General features: G+C 50.4%; 1 protein-coding gene across 1 annotated transcript in view; it reads right to left on the reverse strand.

Annotated features, from left to right (window-relative positions):
• KIF3C (kinesin family member 3C) overlaps positions 1-21,083 on the reverse strand; it is a 35,335-nt gene that overhangs the window by 11,154 nt on the left and 3,098 nt on the right. The window contains exons 2-4 of the mRNA XM_036090249.2: positions 2,115-2,216; positions 1,296-1,418; positions 36-154 (exon numbers count right to left, since the gene is read on the reverse strand). Of these exons, the coding sequence (XP_035946142.1) occupies positions 36-154; positions 1,296-1,418; positions 2,115-2,216 (344 nt within the window). The remainder of the gene's footprint in view (positions 1-35; positions 155-1,295; positions 1,419-2,114; positions 2,217-21,083) is intronic.

Consider the following 21,083-nt stretch of genomic DNA (forward strand, 5'->3'; position numbering starts at 1 on the left):
TGAGGACCAGGAATGGGAAGAGGAGGGGGCCCTACTTGAGCTTGAGCTCCCGGGTCTGCTCATTCTGCGCCTCCTCCAGGTCCTGCCGCACGCGGATGTACTCATCATGCTGGTCCTGGATCTCTGCCTTCACCGCCTGCAGCTTGGCGTAGAGCTGCGTGGGGACAGGCGCCGCTCAGAGGCTACGCAGGGTGGCGGCGAGGCCCCTGTCACCTGGCCCCGGGCCCTGACGCTGCGGGCTCGGCCTCCACAGGCCGAGTCCAGGGGGAGGCCCCGGTCTGAATCTCCCTCCTGCCCCACCGCAAATGAGGGCAGGTTATTCAACGGGCCGTCCTGTCCCTCCTACCCTAGGGCCTGTTACCTGCTCCCCGTCCGCTGTTTTCAGCCTTGTGGAATGTTCAAACTGAAAGGGACCCGAGAGGCCTTTTAGTCCCAACACCCTCTTTTTATAGAAGAGGTGACTCAGGTACACAGTTGCTCAAGGGCACACAACTAGTTAAGAGAAGAGTCCGAATCAGGACCCAAGGACAGAACTGCTGTGCAGGCTCGGGGGGGGGGGGGCGGGTAGGAGGTAGGGGGCCTAAGCCAGTTTGGAAGGTGACCCGCCCCACTTCTGCCTCTTTAGGGGCTCTCAAGAATGGGGGTGTGGAGCGCAGCAGAGAGCCTGCTGTCCCGCTCCTCACCCGCCAGGAGGTGCGTATGTCCCTGGAAACTGCCCCTGTGGCTGGGCCTCTGCCCGGCCTGCTCTGGGCCAGTCACGTCGGCGACCCAGTGGGTTTCCCAGGTTCTTCCCAGAATCTGGGCTGGAGTTTGCTGCTTCCTGTCCCTGTACGTGCCCTTCCCTGGCCGTGGACTTTGCAGGGTTCCGGAGATCAGACAGTCTCATCCCTTCCCACGTCCACGGGGGCCTGCGGCTCCCCTCCCAAGCTCCCCCAGGCTTGCGTCTCCTCAGGCCTCCTTGACACTCCTGTCCTGGGCCTGGCTACCCAACCATGACCCACTGATGACAGTGTGCAGGGGAAGTTACCCAGCGCCATCAGGATGGCAACAGGAGACTGGAAGTGAAGGCCTTCCCAGCCCACCAGGCCCAGCCTGGCCCCGGAGAAGAGGCGCTCGTCCCCTCCAGCACCAGGCCCCCGCCTTCCCCCACTCCTCACCCCGGCAGCCCCGGCGAAGTCACTCAGGCTTCAGCGGTTCGAGCAACGTGGGGAAGGGGCCCTATAGCACAGACCCCTCGGGTGGGTGAGTGTCTTGGGCAGAGGCTGCCAGGCCCTCAGCCCCCTGCGGCCTCTCACCTTCTTGAGTTTCTTGGTTTTGACCTCCACCTCCTGCTGCAGGGACGTGTAGGTGCCCCGGAGCTCCATGGTCTCCTCGTCACGGAGCATCATCTCCTGCTGCATTTCCCGCTCGCGGCGTTTCTAGGCCAAGGCAGGGCACAGGGGCTCAGTGGGGCGGCGTGTACGAGGGAGGGCCAAGGGAGCTCAGGGGACAAGCTCATGCTGCCTGTCACGGGATCTGGCTCCATGGCGGCCACAGAGGCCGGGAAGGAGAGAGCGGCCCATGGCCCACAGCCCCTGCTCCTGCCCGTCGTCAGCAGAGCCTCTCCGAACCTTCTTCTTAGCTCATATGGCCGTGTCTTTGCCAACACTGCCCCCCCGGGGATGGAGACCCCAGCCCGAACAGCTGGCGCATTCTAGGAGTGTTGAGCCGACGTAGACTGGCATCATACTGGCTTCCCAGCTGCCTCACCCTCCCCACGTGGTATCACAGACGACTGGTAGGACCAACTAATTGTGGCTCTTGAAGATTTAGGACATCGTCATACAGTTGGCAAAGAACTTACACCCTATGGAAGGCCCAGGAATTAACACGAGGTGCCCTGTATTGGCTGACATCATGGAGAACCACCACTTCCTCTCACCCCTTAGCTGGCAGTGCCCTTGACAGAGGCAGGCTCCTGGGCTGGTGGACCCAAGGGATCCAGGGCGGCATGTCTTAGGTTCTTAGCACTATATTCCAGGGATGTTGAGTCCATGATGGCTCACGGCCCTGTGTCCTCCAGACGAGACCTCAAGGCCATGCGCTCCCATGAGACCTGAAGCCCCCAGCCCTACCTGCTCCGCAATCTCCTGCCTCTTCAGTTCCAGCATCTTCTGCTGCTCATTGGTGTGATCCATGATGTTCCTGCCCCCGATGAGCAGCTTGCTCTCCATGGCCTGCGAACACAGAGGGGTTAAGAGATGGGCTTTTCAAAGATGGCCACAGCATCACCAGCTTGAGAGGTTTGGCTTCCCTGCTCTGTGGTCCTTCCAGGAGTGGACAAAAGATGTGTCCCAGATGCGGCCTCGTGGCCCCCACTGAGAACAAAGTTTCCCCTCCAGCCTCCTGGGCTCCAGCCCACTGCCCCCATTGTCGATAAGACCATAAGAGAGGGCATCCCTCAGGGAATAGAGGCACCTGATCTGTTTGCTTTGGATACAGATGGAAGGTTGGTTCACCATGCCTGGGAGGGGCGTGCAGGAGGCTTTTGGATCCTGGCACTTAGCTCCCAGCCGGTGTTCAAGAGTGTGGAGCAGAGACATGGTCACTGGGCAGCCCAGCTCTTTAGCTAACTGGCTCCTGGCTCAAGAAGAGGGCTCTCAGCACAGGTGTAATCTTCAGCTGACATGGAAAGCAGAAGAAAAGCCAAGGGGAGAAGACTCTGCAGCACTAAGGGGCAGTGTGAGGCCCCAGAAGCTGCATGAGCTTTGGAGACAGCCAGAGAGACCGGAGTTCGGCCCACTAAATGCAAGGCCTAGACCAAGGTACCCACTTCGGCTCTCACATCTGAAATATCGGAACAGCCTCTGTTCCAGGATGGCTGACAAATATTGCTGAGTACTATTTTCGAGGGGCTGAATTAAGCCCTTAACAAACACTATCTCCATCCTCACCCTAAGAGAAAGCTACTATTACTCTCCCCACTTAACAAATGAAGAAATTGAGAGTAACTAGCCCAAGGTCACGCCGCTAGTTAACGAAGAAGTAAGATTTGAACCCACCACCCCCGATCCCACTCCGTGCGCCCCTGTGCTGTGTGAAAGGCCCCCAGCCCCGGGGCTCGGCACAAACACGCCGCAGATGCCTGTGGAATCTGGGGCTTCACGGATAATGGATTTGTATAAACTGGGTAAACTGTGACTCCGTAAAATGCATTTTCACTCCTGCTCATCAGAGGGCGCTGCCCCAGGGCACTCTAGCTGTCCTCTGATTTCATCGCCCGTTTCCCGGAAGGTTGAAATCACCTTGAGCCACCAGAAGATACTGGCTGCCTCCCCATTGGAACTTTTCCCAGGGGAACCAGCTGACCTGCTTGTGGGCTCTCGAAGCGGGAGGTGCTGTCACGATGTGGGGCAGGGGGGCCTCCCTCTGCCACCTGTGGAAGCCCTGTCACTGGGGACAGAGCGGGACGGGGGTGGAGGGCTGCTTTTGGCGGGGGGTCAGAGGTTGGGTTGTGTGAGGACGCCACGGGACCCTGCACGAAAGCAGGCCAGCCAGAGCGGCCCCACGCAGCCTCAGAGGCCAAGGGCAGAGCTGCTACAGAGCCCGGGGCCCTTGCGAGCCGCCTGTCCTCCCCGCCACACCACTGCCACCTGCAGGCCTTGCTCTGGGGGCAGTGTCTCAGCATCGGGCCCGCCCCCACAGCACAGGCCTGAACTCATCCCAGTGCTTCCTTCCCCCTTAAGCCCAGCAACTGCACGATCCTTTGAGTGAACAATTCCTTAAATTTTGTGCCCTATGCACCTTACCTCCCTTGGCCCAGGCCCTGCCCTGCGTGCGTCTCTTGCCTCCCCTACGTTGGGCCGGTCATCAAATCCCATCAGGTCTGCCTTCTTGTTAGGGCTCCCACCATTCCCACCTTTCCAGCAGCGAATACACCTGCCGATTTCACTGTGGTCCTCATGACTCACCTGCACTGTTCCTGCCATCAGCTCCCCCTTCCATCCATCTCCACATGACACCCGGGGGCATTCACCAGAAACCCAAGTCAGAGCGTGCCTCTCCTCTGCCGCAAATACTCAACAGTCTTCCATTCCTTGCAGGATGAAACCCAAAGTCTGCAGCGGCGCCCTGCCCCGTGGGCTGGCCCGGCCTCCCAGCCTCCTCTTACCACTTACTCCCCATGCGCTCTGTGCTCCAGCTTCGCCTAAAGAATTCCAGCTCCTGGAATGTGCTGGGTCTTTTCACAACACTGGGCTTCTCTTCCCACTCCACGTCCGCCTGGAAAACCACTACTTACCCTGCAAGACCCGGTTGGAGAGACTTGGGATGTGTTCTCCGAGTCCTTCATATCGGCACATTTCCTCCTTTCGGCCTCCTCAACAACCAGGACACGTTCCTATTCTTTCCCCCTCATGGACCATTATTGCTTACATCCTGTCTCCCCGGTGAGCTCCTTCAGGGCAGGGATCATGTCTTACTCAGGTCTCAGGGTCCCGGGGCTTAGCACAGTGCTTGGCACAGAGTAAGTGCTCAGTAAATGTTTGAGGAACTGAAAGGAACCCCTGGGGTCGTCGCAGTGGGGGGGTTCCAAGTCCTTTTCCTGGGCTCTCTTACCCAGAACAGAATTGACCCTTTATCCCAGCTTCTCCTCCTTCAACGGACCAACCCACACTCACTGTTGCAGGGCAAAAGGTCAGAGTAGCAGGGTCTGAGCATCTGGGAAGGCTGACAGGAGGCAGGGGATGGGTGTGAAAAGGGAGGAAGGAGACAAGGCAGGAAACCCCCTCCTGCTGGGGCCATGATAACCAATCCCTCTAACTACTGGGTCATGAGATCCTGGGGACCTGGTGTCTGGCCTGGCTTCCTATTCTGGGACACTCCAGCCCTGAGTCCTCGCACCGCCCTTGGTAATTTACAGCATTCTAGCGTTCTTCACTCTGCCACCTCGTAAAGACACTACTTCTCAAGCTTGGTTGCTGTATTAGAATCACTGGGGAGTTTTTAAAATTCCCACTGCCCGGCCACATCGAGTTATTATCTTGGGCCCCTCCCCTCATGAGTGGCTGCAGGAACTCCCACGCCAGGTGCTCCAGGGAGGAGTCTAGTAAGGAGGGCACGGGGCAGCGGCTGATGCCCTGGTCTTTCTGACTGACCGAAGGCTGGGGACTAGGGTGGAGAGAGAACAGGGCAAGGAACCAGGAGGAAGAAAACCATTGGTTTTTTTGCATGTCGGGTGTTTCACATTTACTTCTAATTACCCTTTAAGAAGTGGGTCTCAGGGGCACCTGGGTGGCTCAGTCATTAAGTGTCTGCCTTTAGCTCAGGTCATGATCCCAGGGTCCTGGGATTGAGCCCTGCATCGGGCTCCCTGCTCAGGGGGAAGCCTGCTTCTCCCTCTCCCACTCCCCCCCTCGTGTTCCCTCTCTCGCGGTGTCTCTCTCTGTCAAAATCTTAAAAAAAAAAAAAAGAAGTGGGTCTTAGACTCGGATGCATATTAGAATCACCCGGGGAGCTTTTACCAGGCCCAGTGCCCAGACTACACCCCACAGCTGATTAAACTGCGAAGGGGCCGGGGAGTCCGTGATGAGGTCCAGGCATCAGTGGTTTTTAAAGGTTCACATTAAAGAATCACTGTTTTTGGCTCAGGTCATGATCCCTGGGTCCTGGGATGGAACCCTGGGTCAGGTTCCCACCTCATCGGGGGCGGGGACGGGAGTCTGCTTCTGCCTCTCTCCCTGCTTGTGCTCTCTCTGTCTCTCTCTTTCTCAAATGAATAAATAAAATCTTAACAACAACAACAAAAAAGAATCACTGCTTTTTGAGGTCCCCCAGAATCAGTATTACCTGGGGACTTGTTAGAAATGCAGGATCTCAGGGGCGCCGGGGTGGCTCAGTCGGTTAAGTGTCTGCCTTTGGCTCAGGTCATGATCGCAGGGATCAAGCCCCACGTCCAGCTCCCTGCTCAGCAGGGAGTCTGCTTCTCCCTCTGCCCTTCCCCTCACCCCCACCATTTGTGCTCTCTCACTCTCTTTCTCTCAAATAAATAAATAAAATCTTAAAAAAAAAGAAAGAAACAAATGCAGGATCTCAGGCCCTACGCAGACCTAGTGAATCAGAATCTGCTTTGTAAACGAGATCCCCAGGTGGCCTGTGGGACATGCTTTAAGGGGCATATACTAACACCACCAGTTTCCTCATATAAGCTCAGACAGGGTAAGTAATCCATCCAAGGTCACATCACGGCCACTCAATTTAAATGGAGAATCCAGGTCCAGGTCGGCCTGGCTCCAAAGCCCGTGCTCTTTCTACTCCATACATTCTTTCTGTTCAATGTTTTAGGAAGCAGAACCTGCTAAAAGAAAAGCAACACGTTTCCAGCAGGAGGAAATCACGTCTGACTAATCTCCACAGTTATTCCCGTACTTGGGGAAGCAGTGGGCAGCCCTTTAGGGGTTAAAATGCTCCTGGCATGGTTCTACATCAGAGGTTAGTCAAAGTTAGATGGGGGTGGGGGTGAGGAGACAGAGACAGGGAAGTACTTTCTCATAATGCAGGTGGGGGGATGGGGGGTGGATTAGGGAAAGGAAACAGAAACAAACAGGCATGTCTCTGGATGGAAAAATTGTGCAGATATGAAAAGACAGGACTTATCTCTATTAGAAATCATGCAAGAAAGAGCACTGGCCAGACACCCAGCTCCACAGATGCCCCCAGATCCTCCTAAGTGGTAATCTTCGAGAGCATTTCTAGGCCGTGTGAGCTGACAAAAAATGTCAGATGAGCTTCAGTTACAGTTTTATGCTCTAGGAAAAAGAAATCCTAGCTCTACTCATTAAATGATAGCTGTGAGCACTGTCAGTTATAAGCTAAAAAATAAAATAAAATAAATAAAATAATTAAATTAAATTTAATTTAGTTTAAGAAAGAAAAAAGAAAAAGAAAAGCATGGGGTGGGGAGTAATTCGCTATTGTTCCCAGAAGACATTGGCTTAATATGCCGCCAGAGCTAAAAAGGCCACTAGCATCTGGCCAGCCACCATCATGAAGGCTTTTTGGAAACGAAACAAAAATCATTCTACCCTAAAATAAATTGGTGATGCAGCTGAATCTGGAGTACTGTGTGTAGTCCCTCACTGCGTCTCTGGGGACAGGCAGGAGCGAGAGATCCAGGGAAGGACGGCTAAAACCATCCAAGGGCTATTAAAAAATAGGACTCTTTAGTGTGCAAAGACAAAGAAAGGTTAAGAGGATAGACCTGGAAACTATATATGATCAAAACAGGCGTGGGGGAGCCTGGCTGACTCACTCTGCAGGGCATGCGACTCTTGATCTCAGGGTTGTGAGTTCGAGCCCCAGGTTGGGTGTAGAGCTCACTTAATTAAAAAAATAAAATAAAATAGGTGTGAAAAGGAACGATCCAGACTTTTCCAATCAATCCTGGTACATAGAGGAAGAGCTTATACTTTGGACTTTTAGGACAAATAAAGGGACGTTCTACTGTTTATAGAAGGTAATAAATTTATGGAATTTGTTATCTCAGGAGGACTGTATTAAATATCTAAGAGTTTATTAAGGGATTGTAGAGACATTTTTTTTTTTTTTAAGTGAGCTCTATGCCCAAAGTGGGGCTCGAACTCACAACCCAGAGATCAAGAGTTGCATGCTCTATAGACTGAGCCAGCCAGGAGCCCCACTAGGGACATTTTTTTTTTTTTTTAAAGATTTTACCTATTTAGGGGTGCCTGGGTGGCTCGGTCGGTTAAGCGCCTGCCTTCAGCTCAGGTCATGATCCCAGGGTCCTGGGATCGAGCCCCACATTGGGCTCCCTGCTCAGCGGGAAGCCTGCTTCTCCTTCTCTCACTCCCCCTGCTTGTGCTCTCCCTCTCTCTGTCAAATAAATAAAAAAGGGCGCCTGGGTGGCTCAGTCGTTAAGCGTCTGCCTTCGGCTCAGGTCATGATCCCAGGGTCCTGGGATCGAGCCCCACATCGGGCTCCCTGCTCAGCGGGAAGCCTGCTTCTCCCTCTTCCACTCCCCCTGCTTGTGTTCCCTCTCTCGCTGTCTCTCTCTCTGTCAAATAAATAAATAAAATCTTAAAAAAAAAAAAAGTTAAAAAAAATAAAATGGTGTCATTTAAGAAAAAAAAAAGATTTTACCTATTTATTTGACAGAGAGAGAGAGCACAAGCAGGGAGTGCGGCAGGCAGAGGGAGAGGGAGAAGCAGACTCCGCACGGAGCAGGGAGCCCGATTCAGGACTCATATCCCAGGACCCTGGGATCATGACCTGAGCCGAAGGCAGACGCTTAACCGCTTAACCGACTGAGCCACCCAGGTGCCCCTGGGGACATATTTTTAACCTTTTATTGTCTTTCTTTTTAGAAAAAAAAATATGAACTAATATCAAAATAACTACAGAAATAAAACAAAATTAGAAAAAAATTTCACATACTCCTCACCTAAGCAGCTCTTTTATTTTCCCTGTTTTTCCAGAGTTTTCCAAATGCACACATCATTTTTTCACACCAACACATACGGTATAAATATAAGCTCATGTCCTGCTATTTCCATTTTATCAAATCTCTCCAGAATTTCCTATTACTTCCCTAAGATTTATGACTGTAAACTTAACGGTTGCATAATATTTACAGTGGATAATTTAAATATATTTGATTAACCCCTATGAGAAGATATTTTGGTTGTGTACAATGTTTACAATAAACACCCTTGTAAAAAAAACCACCCTTGTACATATAATTTTTTTTAGATGACTTTTTTTTTTAAGATTTTATTTATTTGACAGAGAGAGAAAGAGCGCACACAAGCAGGGGGAGCAGCAGAGGCAGAGGGAGAAGCAGGCTCCCCACTGAGCAGAGGGCCCGATGTAGGGCTTGATCCCAGAACTCTGGGATCACAACCTGGGCAAAAGGCAGATGCTTAACTGACTGAACCACCCAGGCTCCCCTAGATGACTTTCTTAGAAGGAAATTTCAGGATCTGATGAAGGATTATAAACATTTTATTTATCTTAGAACATATTGCCAAGTTTCCTTTCTAACAGATTATACCACTTAGGGGTGCCTTCGGCTGCCTTTGGCTCAGGTCATGATCTCAGGGTCCTGGGATTGAGCCCTACATTGGGCTCCCTGCTCAGTGGGAAGTCTGCTTCTCCCTCTCCCTCTGCTGCTCCCCCTGCTTGTGCTCTCTTGCTCACGCTCTTTCAAATAAATAAATAAAATCTTAAAAAAAAAAAGATTATACCACTTAAATTACTGCCAGCAATAAATAATGGAACACCTTTTATTATAGTGTCATAGGCATGATTATCATTATTTTAAAAATTTGCTATAATAATAGATATAAAATTGAGCCTCCCCATTGATTTTATATTCTCTATACCTTTGAGGTGGACTTGTGGAGATCTGATCTCTCCTTTCACAACATACCCCTCTATGCATTTTTTACATTATTTTTTTTCTTGGTGATTTTTTTTTTTTTTTTACGGATTTGACACTCAACTGACTGAGCCACCCAGGCGCCCCTCTTAGTGATTTTTAAGTAAGGAGACAGACCTCTGATTCAAACAATTCTTTGTTCAGCCTCCACCTTCTCCAGCTACCCACACCTAGTCCCATGCTCTTCTCATTCAAAATTCTGGATTCAAGAAACCCATTTGGACACAGTCAGGCGGGATTTGAGCTGCCAATCAGGCCTGGAATCTGATGTATCAGCCAAGACTACCAGGGCCTCCAAGTTCTAAGCCTCTCCCCACCCCCACGACATGATCCTCAGGACAAGTTTCTCTCTGTTGGTTCTGGCTCATCGGCCTACAGGTTAGATCCCCTCCTTGGACCTGGAACTCTGCTTCAGGATCTCTCCTTCTGGCTGGGTCCTGGGCTCCATGAAGAGAATTCTGGATGATGTCTGACTGTCCAGTATCACCCTATTCCATCTGTCCACCACCCCTATGCTTCTCTACTAGTCCCGCTGAGACCCAGCGCAGACGTGGTCTGAATGACAACTGAATTTGCCTTTCTGGTGACTCGCCAAGGCTTGCCCACTTGCCTAGCCCACACTATCAGCCAAGCCTGCCTGACAGAGCCTGTCTTGTGCTAGAAGAGGGGCTGGTCCTGGCATGAAATCTGTGGGTGGGCCCCAATCCAGGTGCAAGGTCTCAGCCCCCACCTTCTCCCCAGTCTCAACCCATGCTGTCTGCTTCACCCCCACGCTCTAAAATACATCACGCACGACTTCAGTTCTTTGCTTAGAAACAGGGTTTGGTTTATTTTTTTTGCTTTTGCTTTTAATTTTTCCCCATTTTTCTGAGGATACCCGTGGCCATCTCCTCCTTTTCCTCAGATCTCTGTTCTTACTATCATCTACGGAGGGCAGGGAGGGACAGGGATGTCTCACATCTCTAGGTCCCCCTTCAGGCTGGGGGATACTGAGCAGAGGGGCTGGGAATACAGGGGTCCTAGTCCCCAGGAAAAGTTCCTTGGAGTTCTTAGCCCCCGGAGTTAATGATGCCTTCGTGATCCCTCAACGCAAAAGATAAGTGGGTGGGGCCTGCAGACAGGACTGGGTTTGGTCCTACTGGTTCTAAATCAGTCCGGTGTAACTAAAAGGCCAGCAGCAGCTGTGGGGGTGGAAGAGGCAGGGCGGGGAGCTCCGGGGCCGTGGTCTGACTCTGGAGAGACCACTACAAATCACAGCGTAACTAAGGCGACCTCAGCGAATCCTCGATCCCAATCCCTTTTGCTTTACAGATTAGGAAACAGGCCCAGAGATGGAGTAGTCTAAGCCTGGAGTCTCCTAATTAAGGAATTTTTACATGTATCTGCTCCTACATTGACTATGTTCTTTCCGAATAATCTCCCAATTTGATCAGGGTCTCGATTCCAGGTATTAGAGGCGGGTCAGCTGCCGTGACAATTAACAGCCAAGCTCATTACAGGGACCATGTCAGTCTACAGACCCAGCTTGGGATATTCAGAGGCTTACCCCTTCCTGTTCCAGGAGCAACCGGGGTGCAAGACCAGGAGGAGGAGGAGGAAGGAGGCCCCAGTACTCATTAAGTGCTGATCTGAAAAGCCGGAGTGGAGACAGCCAGGCCCAGCCAGCCACTCGTCTGAGAAGATACCATCAGGTCTGATTTCACAGAGAAGCCAGCCAGGCTCTGCTCGGCCACGGCCAGCTAATCGCTCACACGCTGCAGGGGACAGGAGTCTCAGATGCAACTTGTCATGTTGCCTGTGGCTGGGCCAGGTCCCTTTTAAACTAATCATCCCATTTAATCACCCTAAGAACCATGTGAGATAACAAGTATGATCCCCATTTGACGTAAAAGATAACCAAGATTCAGACAGGTGAACTGACTCACTCCAGGTTATGGAGCCCGCAAACGGCGGAGGTGATATTTGAACACCAGCCTCTTAATTCCACTGGGGTCCCCTTCCCTGGGCTACAGCTTTCTCCTGGGTTCAGACAGGAAGGTGCCTTGGAGAACAGCAGCGGCATTTGGTATTTGCACCTTTGCCAATTCAGGAACCCTCAGGAAGACAGCTCGGGGCATCATTTCTTTCTCTGCGCGCGAAAGCAGGCAGAGCTCTGCTGAAGATGCTTCTGAACCTGGGGCATCTTTTTTTTATTTTATTTTATTTTATTTTTTTTTAAAGATTTTATTTTATTTATTTGAGAGAGAGAGAGAGTGAGAGAGAGAGCGCAAGAGGGGGTAGGGTTAGAGGGAGAAGCAGACTCCCCGCCGAGCAGGGAGCCCGATGTGGGACTCGATCCCGGGACTCCGGGATCATGACCTGAGCCGAAGGCAGTCGCTTAACCAACTGAACCACCCAGGCGCCCCTGAACCTGGGGCATCTTATGGGGACCTCTGAGGTGAGTGGGTTAGAGCGTTAATCACGTGCTTGGGGGAGGTTGTCAGGATCGCTAGCATCCCGGAGAGAGGCTAAGTCCTGGGATGCTCATGGGAAAGGGCCACGTCCGCTGTCCCATAGAGGGACGATATATAGAGCACTGGGCATGTCAGAGAGCCTGAACGCTACTACACCCTATTTGCTATGAAATCTAGGGCATCAGCCCCTGGACTTCAGTTTTCTTTTCTTTTTTTTTTTTTTTTAAAGATTTTATTTATTTATTTGACAGAGAGAGACACAGCGAGAGAGGGAACACAAGCAGAGGGAGTGGGAGAGGGAGAAGCAGGCTTCCCGCCGAGCAGGGAGCCCGATGTGGGACTCGATCCCAGGACCCTGGGATCATGACCCGAGCCGAAGGCAGACGCTTAACGACCGAGCCACCCAGGCGCCCTGGACTTCAGTTTTCTTATCTGTAAAACGGAAGAGAATACCCACTAACCTTGCAGGCTTTGGTAAGAAGGGTGAGTTGGATAACAGACGTGAAAGTACTTGGTAAGTGATAAAGTACAATCACATGTCAGTGGTTACTTGTCAATCAGTATCTGATTGACAGGTACTCACAACTCATCACAAAGAGCCAAAAAACCCAATTAGTGGACCGATCCTGGCTTCTCTCTCTTATTACAGCCACCCCAACTGTCACAGACCTATTTCTCCTTTTGGGGCTCCCTGGTTATAGATCTCAAGGAGCCAGCAGTAAGGGAAAAAGAAACAAAAGAGACAATGGTAAAGGGAAGAAGAGTGCTATTTTCAGTGATTCCCTGTCCTGGGGAACAGAAATCAGGAGACCCAGTCTGTTTCCTGCCTTGAGTCTCTCTTGGTTGGCTCGAAACACAACAGAAATGATGATGGGTCTCTCCAATGCTAGGAATTCTCTCATCAAGAAGGAAACAATTTGGGATCAGGAAATGTATAGGCTGGGGAGTGAGGTGAGCTGGACTCCACTTGCAGCCTTGTCCTGGACAGAGTATGGATGCCCAGGAGTGCTTCGATGCCCCTCGGAGACAAGCAGGAAGAAAACAATCGGCCCCTCTACCTCAGTGAGAAAACCATGAGCACCTCAGACCTGATTCCTACCCTCCTCCTTCTCCCCTATTTCCCTCCGGCCAGACAATGGAGCGCTACAGTGTCAGGACGGGATGAGACCTAAGGAGGCATCAAGTGCAGACTCAGCATTGGACAGCCTAGGCACAGGGCCCAAGGGCTTAGGTGGGTCATCCGGGGTCGTATGGCCCTGTAGCTCCGGGGCAATGCGTGGTCATCCTGCTCCAGTTCCCACTGCCCGACATTCAGGCTGACCTCTAAGCCTGGGCTCCTGACCTGCTGCTTCGGAGGTGAATCAGCAAATCGTGCAGAAAGCAAGGAATCATCTACTGATGATTTCTTACAGTCTCTGGGAGGGAAAGGGACTTGTCCAAGGTCACAGGATTGCCAAGAACTGGGTATCACTGAGAATTATTATCAATCCTGGATCTCCCTCAATTATTCATTTTTTATTATTTTTTTAATTTTAATTTATTATTTTTTAAGATTCTATTTATTTATTTGAGAGAGAGAGAGAAAAAGGAGAGGGAGAGGGAGAAGCAAACTCCCCACTGAGCGGAGAACCCAGCGCGGGGCTTGATCCCAGGACCCTGAGACCATGACCCGAGCCGAAGGCAGATACTCAACCAACTGAGTCACGCAGATGCCCCAATTACTCATTTTTAAAAAAAGATTTTATTTATTTATCTGCGGGGGGGGAGAGGAGCAGAGGGAGAGGGAGAAGCAGACTCCATGCTGAGCCTGACGCAGGGCTCAATCCTGTGACCCTGAGATCATAACCTGAGCTGAAATCAAAGGGTAGGACTCTTAACCAAATAAACCATCCTGGCGCCCCAGTTATTCATTATTTTTAAGGCAACCTTCCAACCAGGTGTTAACACATTTCATTTATATTTTTTCTCCCTTAAACTTTTTAGATTAGTTTTTATTTAACAAAGTAATACATGCTTACGTAAAAATAAAAAGATAAAAGTAAAAAAAAGTATAAAGTGAAAAATAAAAGCCCCCTCCCCCATTAAAATTCCTAGAAACAACCACTATTAGTAAATTCTCATGATTCCTTCCAGAAATTTAAATAATTTGAAGAGTTCATTAACTATAACTACTGATTTATGTTCTTGGTCATGGGTACTTAAAAAGATTTGTTGATTATATGAATGGATGGAGCCAGGTGAGTCAGAGGCTGGGGGTTTGCATCACACGGAAGGACAGAGATGGGTTGAGTTAAGTATTTCAGCAGACAAGAGCTCCCACTGGGGCCTATTAGCCAGGGATCTGGTATGAATCCTTCATTTCCGAAGCTGGTATTACAGTGTGGAGGTAAAAACCATGGTTCTGGGATCAGGCAGACAGAGGCTGCTATTCTGGCCCTAACACTTCCTAGGCATGTGACCTTGGGTTGTTCCTTCCTTAAGGAGTCTCAGTATCCTCCTTTGTCACATGGAGATTAAAATAGTACTACTTCATGGTGCTATCGTGAGGATTCAAGGAAAACAGTGCACATAAAGAAAACAGCAGCATGCTTGGTGTTAGACATGCACTAAAGAAATGGTAGCTATCGGGGCGCCTGGGTGGCTCGGTTGGTTAAGAGTCTGCCTTTGGCTCAGGTCATGATCGCGGGGTCCTGGGATAGAGCCCCCCGTCAGGCTCCCTGCTTGGGGAGCCTGCTTTTCCCTCTCCCTCTGCCACTCCCCCCTACTTGTGCTCTCTCACTCTCGCACTCTCTCTCAAATAAATAAATAAATATTTTTAAAATAAAAAAAATAAAGAAATGGTAGCTGTCATCATCATTACCATTGTTGCCATTAATATTCTGCAGGCTCGCCTCGAGAAAGGAGAAAGCCTGCATGCAGGTCCATTACCTAGTGCTACAGAAACAGACCAGCCCAGGGCCTGGTCCTCCACTGCTGAGTACATCTGGCAGGAAAAGGAGACAACTAAAAAGCAACTCTTTAGTCTGACCAGGAGTTAATGCCCAGGAATTTCTCAGGATATTAAAAATTCTAGATCCACCAAACCATAAGAGCAGGTGCCCTATGAACTCTGAGCACAGGGGTGTGCCTTGCACAGAGTGCAGGGCTGAAGGGCTGCATTTGTGGGAAGAGGGACCATTTTCTTATCTTCTCAGGCCACCTGGCTCAGCAGCTCTCCGGCCCAGAAGCCTCCAGAAGTGTGCAAGACTGGCCAGGTGCAACTAGCTAGCAGGGCATGGCCAGAGAAGGGTGCCCTTCTCCAGCTGAATTCCAGGCCCTTCCTCTAGTCCTCAGAGCACAAAGAGAACATTATCACAGCCACTTCATCCAGTCTTGTGCTATCTGGGGGCTGGCAATGACTAAGGGCAATGGATAATACACTCCTCCAGCCAACGCACATTGGGAGAAACCCAGCACTGGACCAAAAGGCCTGTGGAGCCTGCACGTAACTTGAAGCCCAAAACCTTTGATGGAAACGTATTAGTCTTAAATGCTTCCTGCCAGTCAAATCTTTATATTACAAAATGCCCCCAACTCGTGATAGTTCTGTTAAATGATCACACTGCCAGTGATGAGTATTTAACTGTCCTCTACAGCACTTTCTCTCCTATTCGGGCTTCTCCCCAGAATCCCTGCTGTTCACCCCCTTCCCCACTCTCTCCCTCCTTCTCCCTGCCCTCACGACTCCACTTTCCCCTCCCCTTCCCCCCCCCCCCCGCCCCCGTCCTCTTCTATTTCTTCCCTGTTTTTCTCCCCATTCTCTTCTCTCTTCTTTGGCTCATTGTCTTTCTCTAATTGGCCATGAGAAAGAGCTGAAAAATTATTTTTTATTATTGATTGAATGCATACATGAAAATTGAAACCCTCTGATCTTAATTTTCAAAAAGATAAACTGAGCATTTTATATTTTGCTCTAAAAAATCGTATTTTGGGGGCGCCTGGTGGTTCAGTTGGTTAAACGACTGCCTTCTGCTTGGGTCACGATCCTAGAGTCCCAGGATCGAGTCCTGCATTGGGCTCCCTGCTCAGCAGGGAGTCTGCTTCTCCCTCTGACCCTCCCCCCTCTCGTGCTCTCTCTCTCTCATTCTCTCTCTCAAATAAATAAATAAAATCTTTTAAAAAAATAAAATAAAATAAAAAATCATAAAAAATAGTATTTTGGGGGCACCTGGGTGGGTTAGTCAGTTAAGCATCTGCCTTCAGCTCAGGTCACGATCTCAGAGTCCTAGGATCGAGTCCCGCGTCCGCTCCCTGTCCTCCCTCTCCCTCTGTCCCCCCACCCTCCTCCCACCATGTGTTTTTTCTCTTTCTCTCAAATAAATAAATAAAATCTTTTAAAAAAATAGTATTTTTGGGATGTCTGGGTGGCTCAGTTGGTCAAGCATCTGCCTTCCGCTCAGGTCATGATACCGGGGTCCTGGAATCCAGTCGCACAGCCGGCTCCCTGCTCAGCGGGGAGCCTGCTTCTCCCTCTGCCTGCTACTCCCCCTGCTTGTGCACTTTTTCTCTGACAAATAAATAAATAAATACATACATACATACATAAATAAAATCTTTAAAAAAAATTAAAAATAGGGCGCCTGGGTGGCTCAGTCGTTAGGCGTCTGCCTTTGGCTCAGGTCATGATCCCAGGGAAACCTGTTCAGCAGGAAGCCTGCTTCTTCCTCTCCCACTCCCCTTGCTTGTGTTCCCGCTCTTGCTGTCTCCCTCTCTCTGTCAAATAAATAAAATCTTTTAAAAAAACTAAAAATAAAAAAATAGTATTTTTAACAATTAAGGACTTTTAGGGGGAGGGGACTTTAAAGACGATCCAGTGTAATGGCTTTGCTGATACATGAATCCCTTTAGAGCGACTCTGACACTTCATCTCTCCTTGAGCACTTCCAGGGTTTGGAGCCTGCTACCTCTAGAAGCGGCCCATTTCTAGGTGTCAAGAAATTCTTTATATTGAGCCTAGTCTGCTCCCATAATTCCCACCCCCTGGCTACCAGGACAACCTAGGATATAAAAACAGTGCCATCAGCAGAAAGGCAGTGAGGTGCATATTAGGTTCAAAAGATAGGGGTAGACCAGCTGGCTGTGAGGTTCTCCTATTAGAGTAGCTTGCTTGGATGGGGAAGATGGAGGAGATATATGGCAGCCCGTCTCTGGTAGGTCTTGAATGTCAGTCTAAAATGTGGTATGTTTGACTTATCAAGGTGAAGCCAAGTGAAACTGTCCTTTGGCAGTGATAAACAGTTGTGCTTACATGCCAGGAAGTGTGCAAAGTGCTTTAACATTATCTCATTTAATCCTCTCAATAACACTGACGTTGGTACTGTTATTATTTCATTTTATAGATGAGGTAACTGTGGTCTTAGAGCTAATAAGTCATGAAACCCAAGCCTGTCTGTGTCTGATACACATGATCTGAATACAGCACTCTACAAAATAAGGTCAGCAGAGAGACCAGAATGGAAGACTCTGATCTGGAACTCATTTACTAGAGGGAGAGTGTCCACAACAGAGGGCATGGGTCTCATTTGAGCTCTCTTCTACAGACGGGCCTCCAATCTCCATTGCTAGTCTTGTGCTTGCTCTTAAACTCCACCGATCCTTTTCCAGCTGCGCATTGGATTTTGTCACCTCACATTCCACGGCACAAGCTTCTGCCAATTTTCACCACCTTCCTAGCAACCAGTTCCCAAATTGATATTCCAAGTCTTGAAGCATAAAAGAAAATCACATTTTGTATTAAACCAACCTGGGCTCAACTAGATTTGCCACATACAAACTATGAGGCCTTGGGCAAGTTACTTAGCCTCTATGGGCCTTGGTTTTCTCAGCTATAAAATGGGAAGAGTAACAATACCGTCCTTGGAAGGTGTTTGTGTGGATTCAATTCGATCATGTGTACATAATATCTAGTATAAGCCTTGGCACATAGCAAGTGTTAAGGAAACAGCATTATTATTGTGATTACTGCTGTTTCTGGGGCTTGAAACTCCCTCCTTGCATACCTTTTTATGGTTAATGCCAATGCTGAGAGGTGGGGGGAAGAAGAGGGAGCCACAGAGTGGACAGTAAACATTCAGTGCAGTTTGTATTCTCTGCGATTACCTCATCCCTTTGGCTGTGGGGGCTACTTCTAGGGTCTCTTTTCTACACCCACCAGAGACAGAGCTGGGCTCCGGCCAAGACCCGCCTGCTCTTCTCCCTCCAGACCTACTTACGAGGGGATCAACAGGCAGGGCCTCTTCCACTCCTCTCTTTAGTTGGAACCTGCGTTTTGTGCCATCTGCAGCCCTGACCTCCCCTAGACACTCTTCTTTCCTTCTAACTATCCACGATCAAAGTTGTAGAAATCACTTGGTCCAATCCCTCAAAAAACTGGGTTCAAAATCAAAGCAGTCATTTAAAAAAATGTCTTGCACAACGAAAAGTGGGCCTTCTCCCAACCCATCTGCACGCTTTCACCGGTCCTCACAGCGGTCCGTGCACTGTGCACAAACATTTGAGCTACAGCCTCAGTTGTTCAGTTGACTTTCCCTGCACCCCCTTCCTCATAAGCCTCCCATGCTATCAAGCCCCCTGGGGATACTACGTAAGGAAGGGTTGCTAATGATTAGTGAGAAACCGGGCACTGATCACAATCATGAGCCCGCACACATTTGCACACCCTCACATCCCCTGGGGCCCACAGTGAATATGGAAGGAGAGATGAAAGGAGACTCCAAGGAGACAGGCATGGTGTTTGTACACAGTGAGGGGAGAACAAAGGAAACGGGGAGCCTGGAGGTGGCAGGCAGGGGAAGCAGGCGAGCTAGACTGTAAGCTGAGTCAGAGTGAATGAGGGCAGTAGGTCGTACCAGCTACGGCTTAGTTGCCCCCAGAGGGTGGTGTGAACTGGAAGAAGGGAATGGGGGGGAGGTGATTCGGGGAGCTCAGAAGTGGGAGCCAGAGAAGTGTGTTGCAGATGGGGAGCAAAAGCTCAGTTAATTTCCAGGAGGGATCCAAGCTCCCGTCTTCCGAGTTCTCCTAGATCTTTCTTGCCTGGTTCTGCTTCCGGAGCTGTAGGGTTATGGCGAGGCAGCTGGGATTGGCCGGGGGACGGGGAGAAAAGAGTCAAGCTAACAACAAAGATGTCAGTCCCCCAGATCACTGGACCCCTGCTTGATTGACAGGCCACCCTGTCGCTGCTAATGCTCCTCCATTTATTTGGTACTTTCAACTTACTTCAAATGCCCTCCCACTAATGATCTCATTTAATCTTGGGCACAAACCTGTGAAATAGGCAGGACTGGGATTATCTCTAATGTGCTCCTCCCCTCTTTACCCTGTGATCCCTCAAGAGCCCTTAAATTGTTTCCTCCATCCTAGAAAGATCCAACACTGAACCAGGCAGTGCCTTGGGGGTACAAAGAGGTTGGGTTGGGGTCCTCTGTCCGGGCTCCACTCTGAGCTGCTTGTTGCTGTTTGTCCTGGGCTGGGCGTGACAAGAAGTCACAGGATACAGACTCATTCCCCTCCTGGAATTTCCCAGCCACCCTGCCCCCTTCACTAATGTCTAAGAGCCTGGCACATAATGACCATTTCACCCAGTCCCCAGGGAGATATGTCAGACTTCTCCTCATTAGGAGAATAGAAACCTGAGGCCTAGAGAGGCAAAGGCCTTTGCCCTGAGTCACACAGTGAGCAAACATGGAGGGATGGTGAGGACTTGGGAAGAGCACGGGTCTGGGAGCATGAGGAGCCCCGGGTCCCAGTCCCGGCTCCACCACCACTTCTCAGCCCGGGGGCACGGAGATAGTCACTCCAGCTCCCCAGTCTTGGTGTTCCTAACTGTCAAACGGGGACAGGAATACCCATCTCTTGGGGTTGCTTGAGATGAAGATGTCAAAGTGTTGCATAAAAATGAATTATTCTGATTATCAAGTAGCACAGGTAACATCAGGACTCTGGTGTAATGGAAAGAGGTTGGATCAAGCATGAAGAGTCTGGGACCTCCTTAACTCACCTGCGTGGCCCTGGGCAAGTCCAGGCCTCAGTTTCCCAAGGCCCCTGCCAGCTCTAAGAAGAAACGTTCTGTGGACCATGCCTCCAGTGCAAGAATTCTGGTGCTAGCTGCCCTGAATTCTTGACTGTCCTATTATCTGTGCCCCCCATTGCCTTAGATCCAAGAATCTTACTGAGGGAGCCAGTCAGTTGCCCACAGTGGGAGATCCCATTGTTCCCAATGGGAAGGATCTGCTGGATCCTTCACACCAACCCCTCTACCCATTTCCTCAGGGCTGAAGTGTGCTTCTGTACTACCTTAGCTTCTACTACCTCCCAGCTTTAAGGGGAATGAGGGTGGAGAAGGCAAGGAAGGGGGAAGGGGCTACCCTTGGTAATGAAGCCAATGACAGATTGCCCATGTAAGATTTCCCCGTGGAAAGCACCAGATTGCCTGGATTCCTTTCCTCCGAGGGAGGGCTGAGTCTAACTATTCGGCTAACATCTTGCTTCTCCCTGGATGGCCCCAAAGGTGCCAGGCCCCTGAGCCATTCTTTGAGGAAGCACCCCAGCAGAACCCTTGCCGAGCTCATGGAGGTGAATTAAATATTCAAGACGCAAGGCCAGAGCCCCCGATGCACCAGCACATTCCCATAACACAGATAATGGCATACGGCTCATCTGCCCGGCTTCCCAGCAACTGCCGCTCTCCCTCCCCAGGCTGGGTTCCCTGCTCCCCAGCCCACACTCCTGAGAGGGCATAAAAAAATAGCAATGTTTTGTTCTCCCCAGCAAGTGATCAGCTCCTGGTTCCCTGTGTCCTTCCTCCAACCCTCCGCGTTGAGGAATCCAGGGACCTGGAAATGCCTGGAACACTGAGTTGTGGTATCTGCGGCAATGAAATTTAACAGATCCGTGGCTGTGCCTGGCGGGGGCCTCTGCAGCTTAGCCCCACCTTGGGCCTAGGGGGCCCCCATCAGGAAGGGAACAGCTCAGGATGGCCGGAGAGCTCTCAGGGCAGTGGGAAATTAGATCTTCCTGGGATGAGGCCTGGGTGTGGGGGCCAGTTTGCTTCTCAGGTTGGAAGAGCTTCAGAGATCACCCAGGCCACCTCAATTTTACAAAAAGGGAAACTGAGGCTTCAGGAAAGGAGGAAGCAGCTTACACAAGGTCACTCGATGAGC

The sequence above is a fragment of the Halichoerus grypus genome, chromosome 10 (genome assembly GCF_964656455.1).
Source record: "Halichoerus grypus chromosome 10, mHalGry1.hap1.1, whole genome shotgun sequence".
Taxonomy (NCBI): domain Eukaryota; kingdom Metazoa; phylum Chordata; class Mammalia; order Carnivora; family Phocidae; genus Halichoerus; species Halichoerus grypus.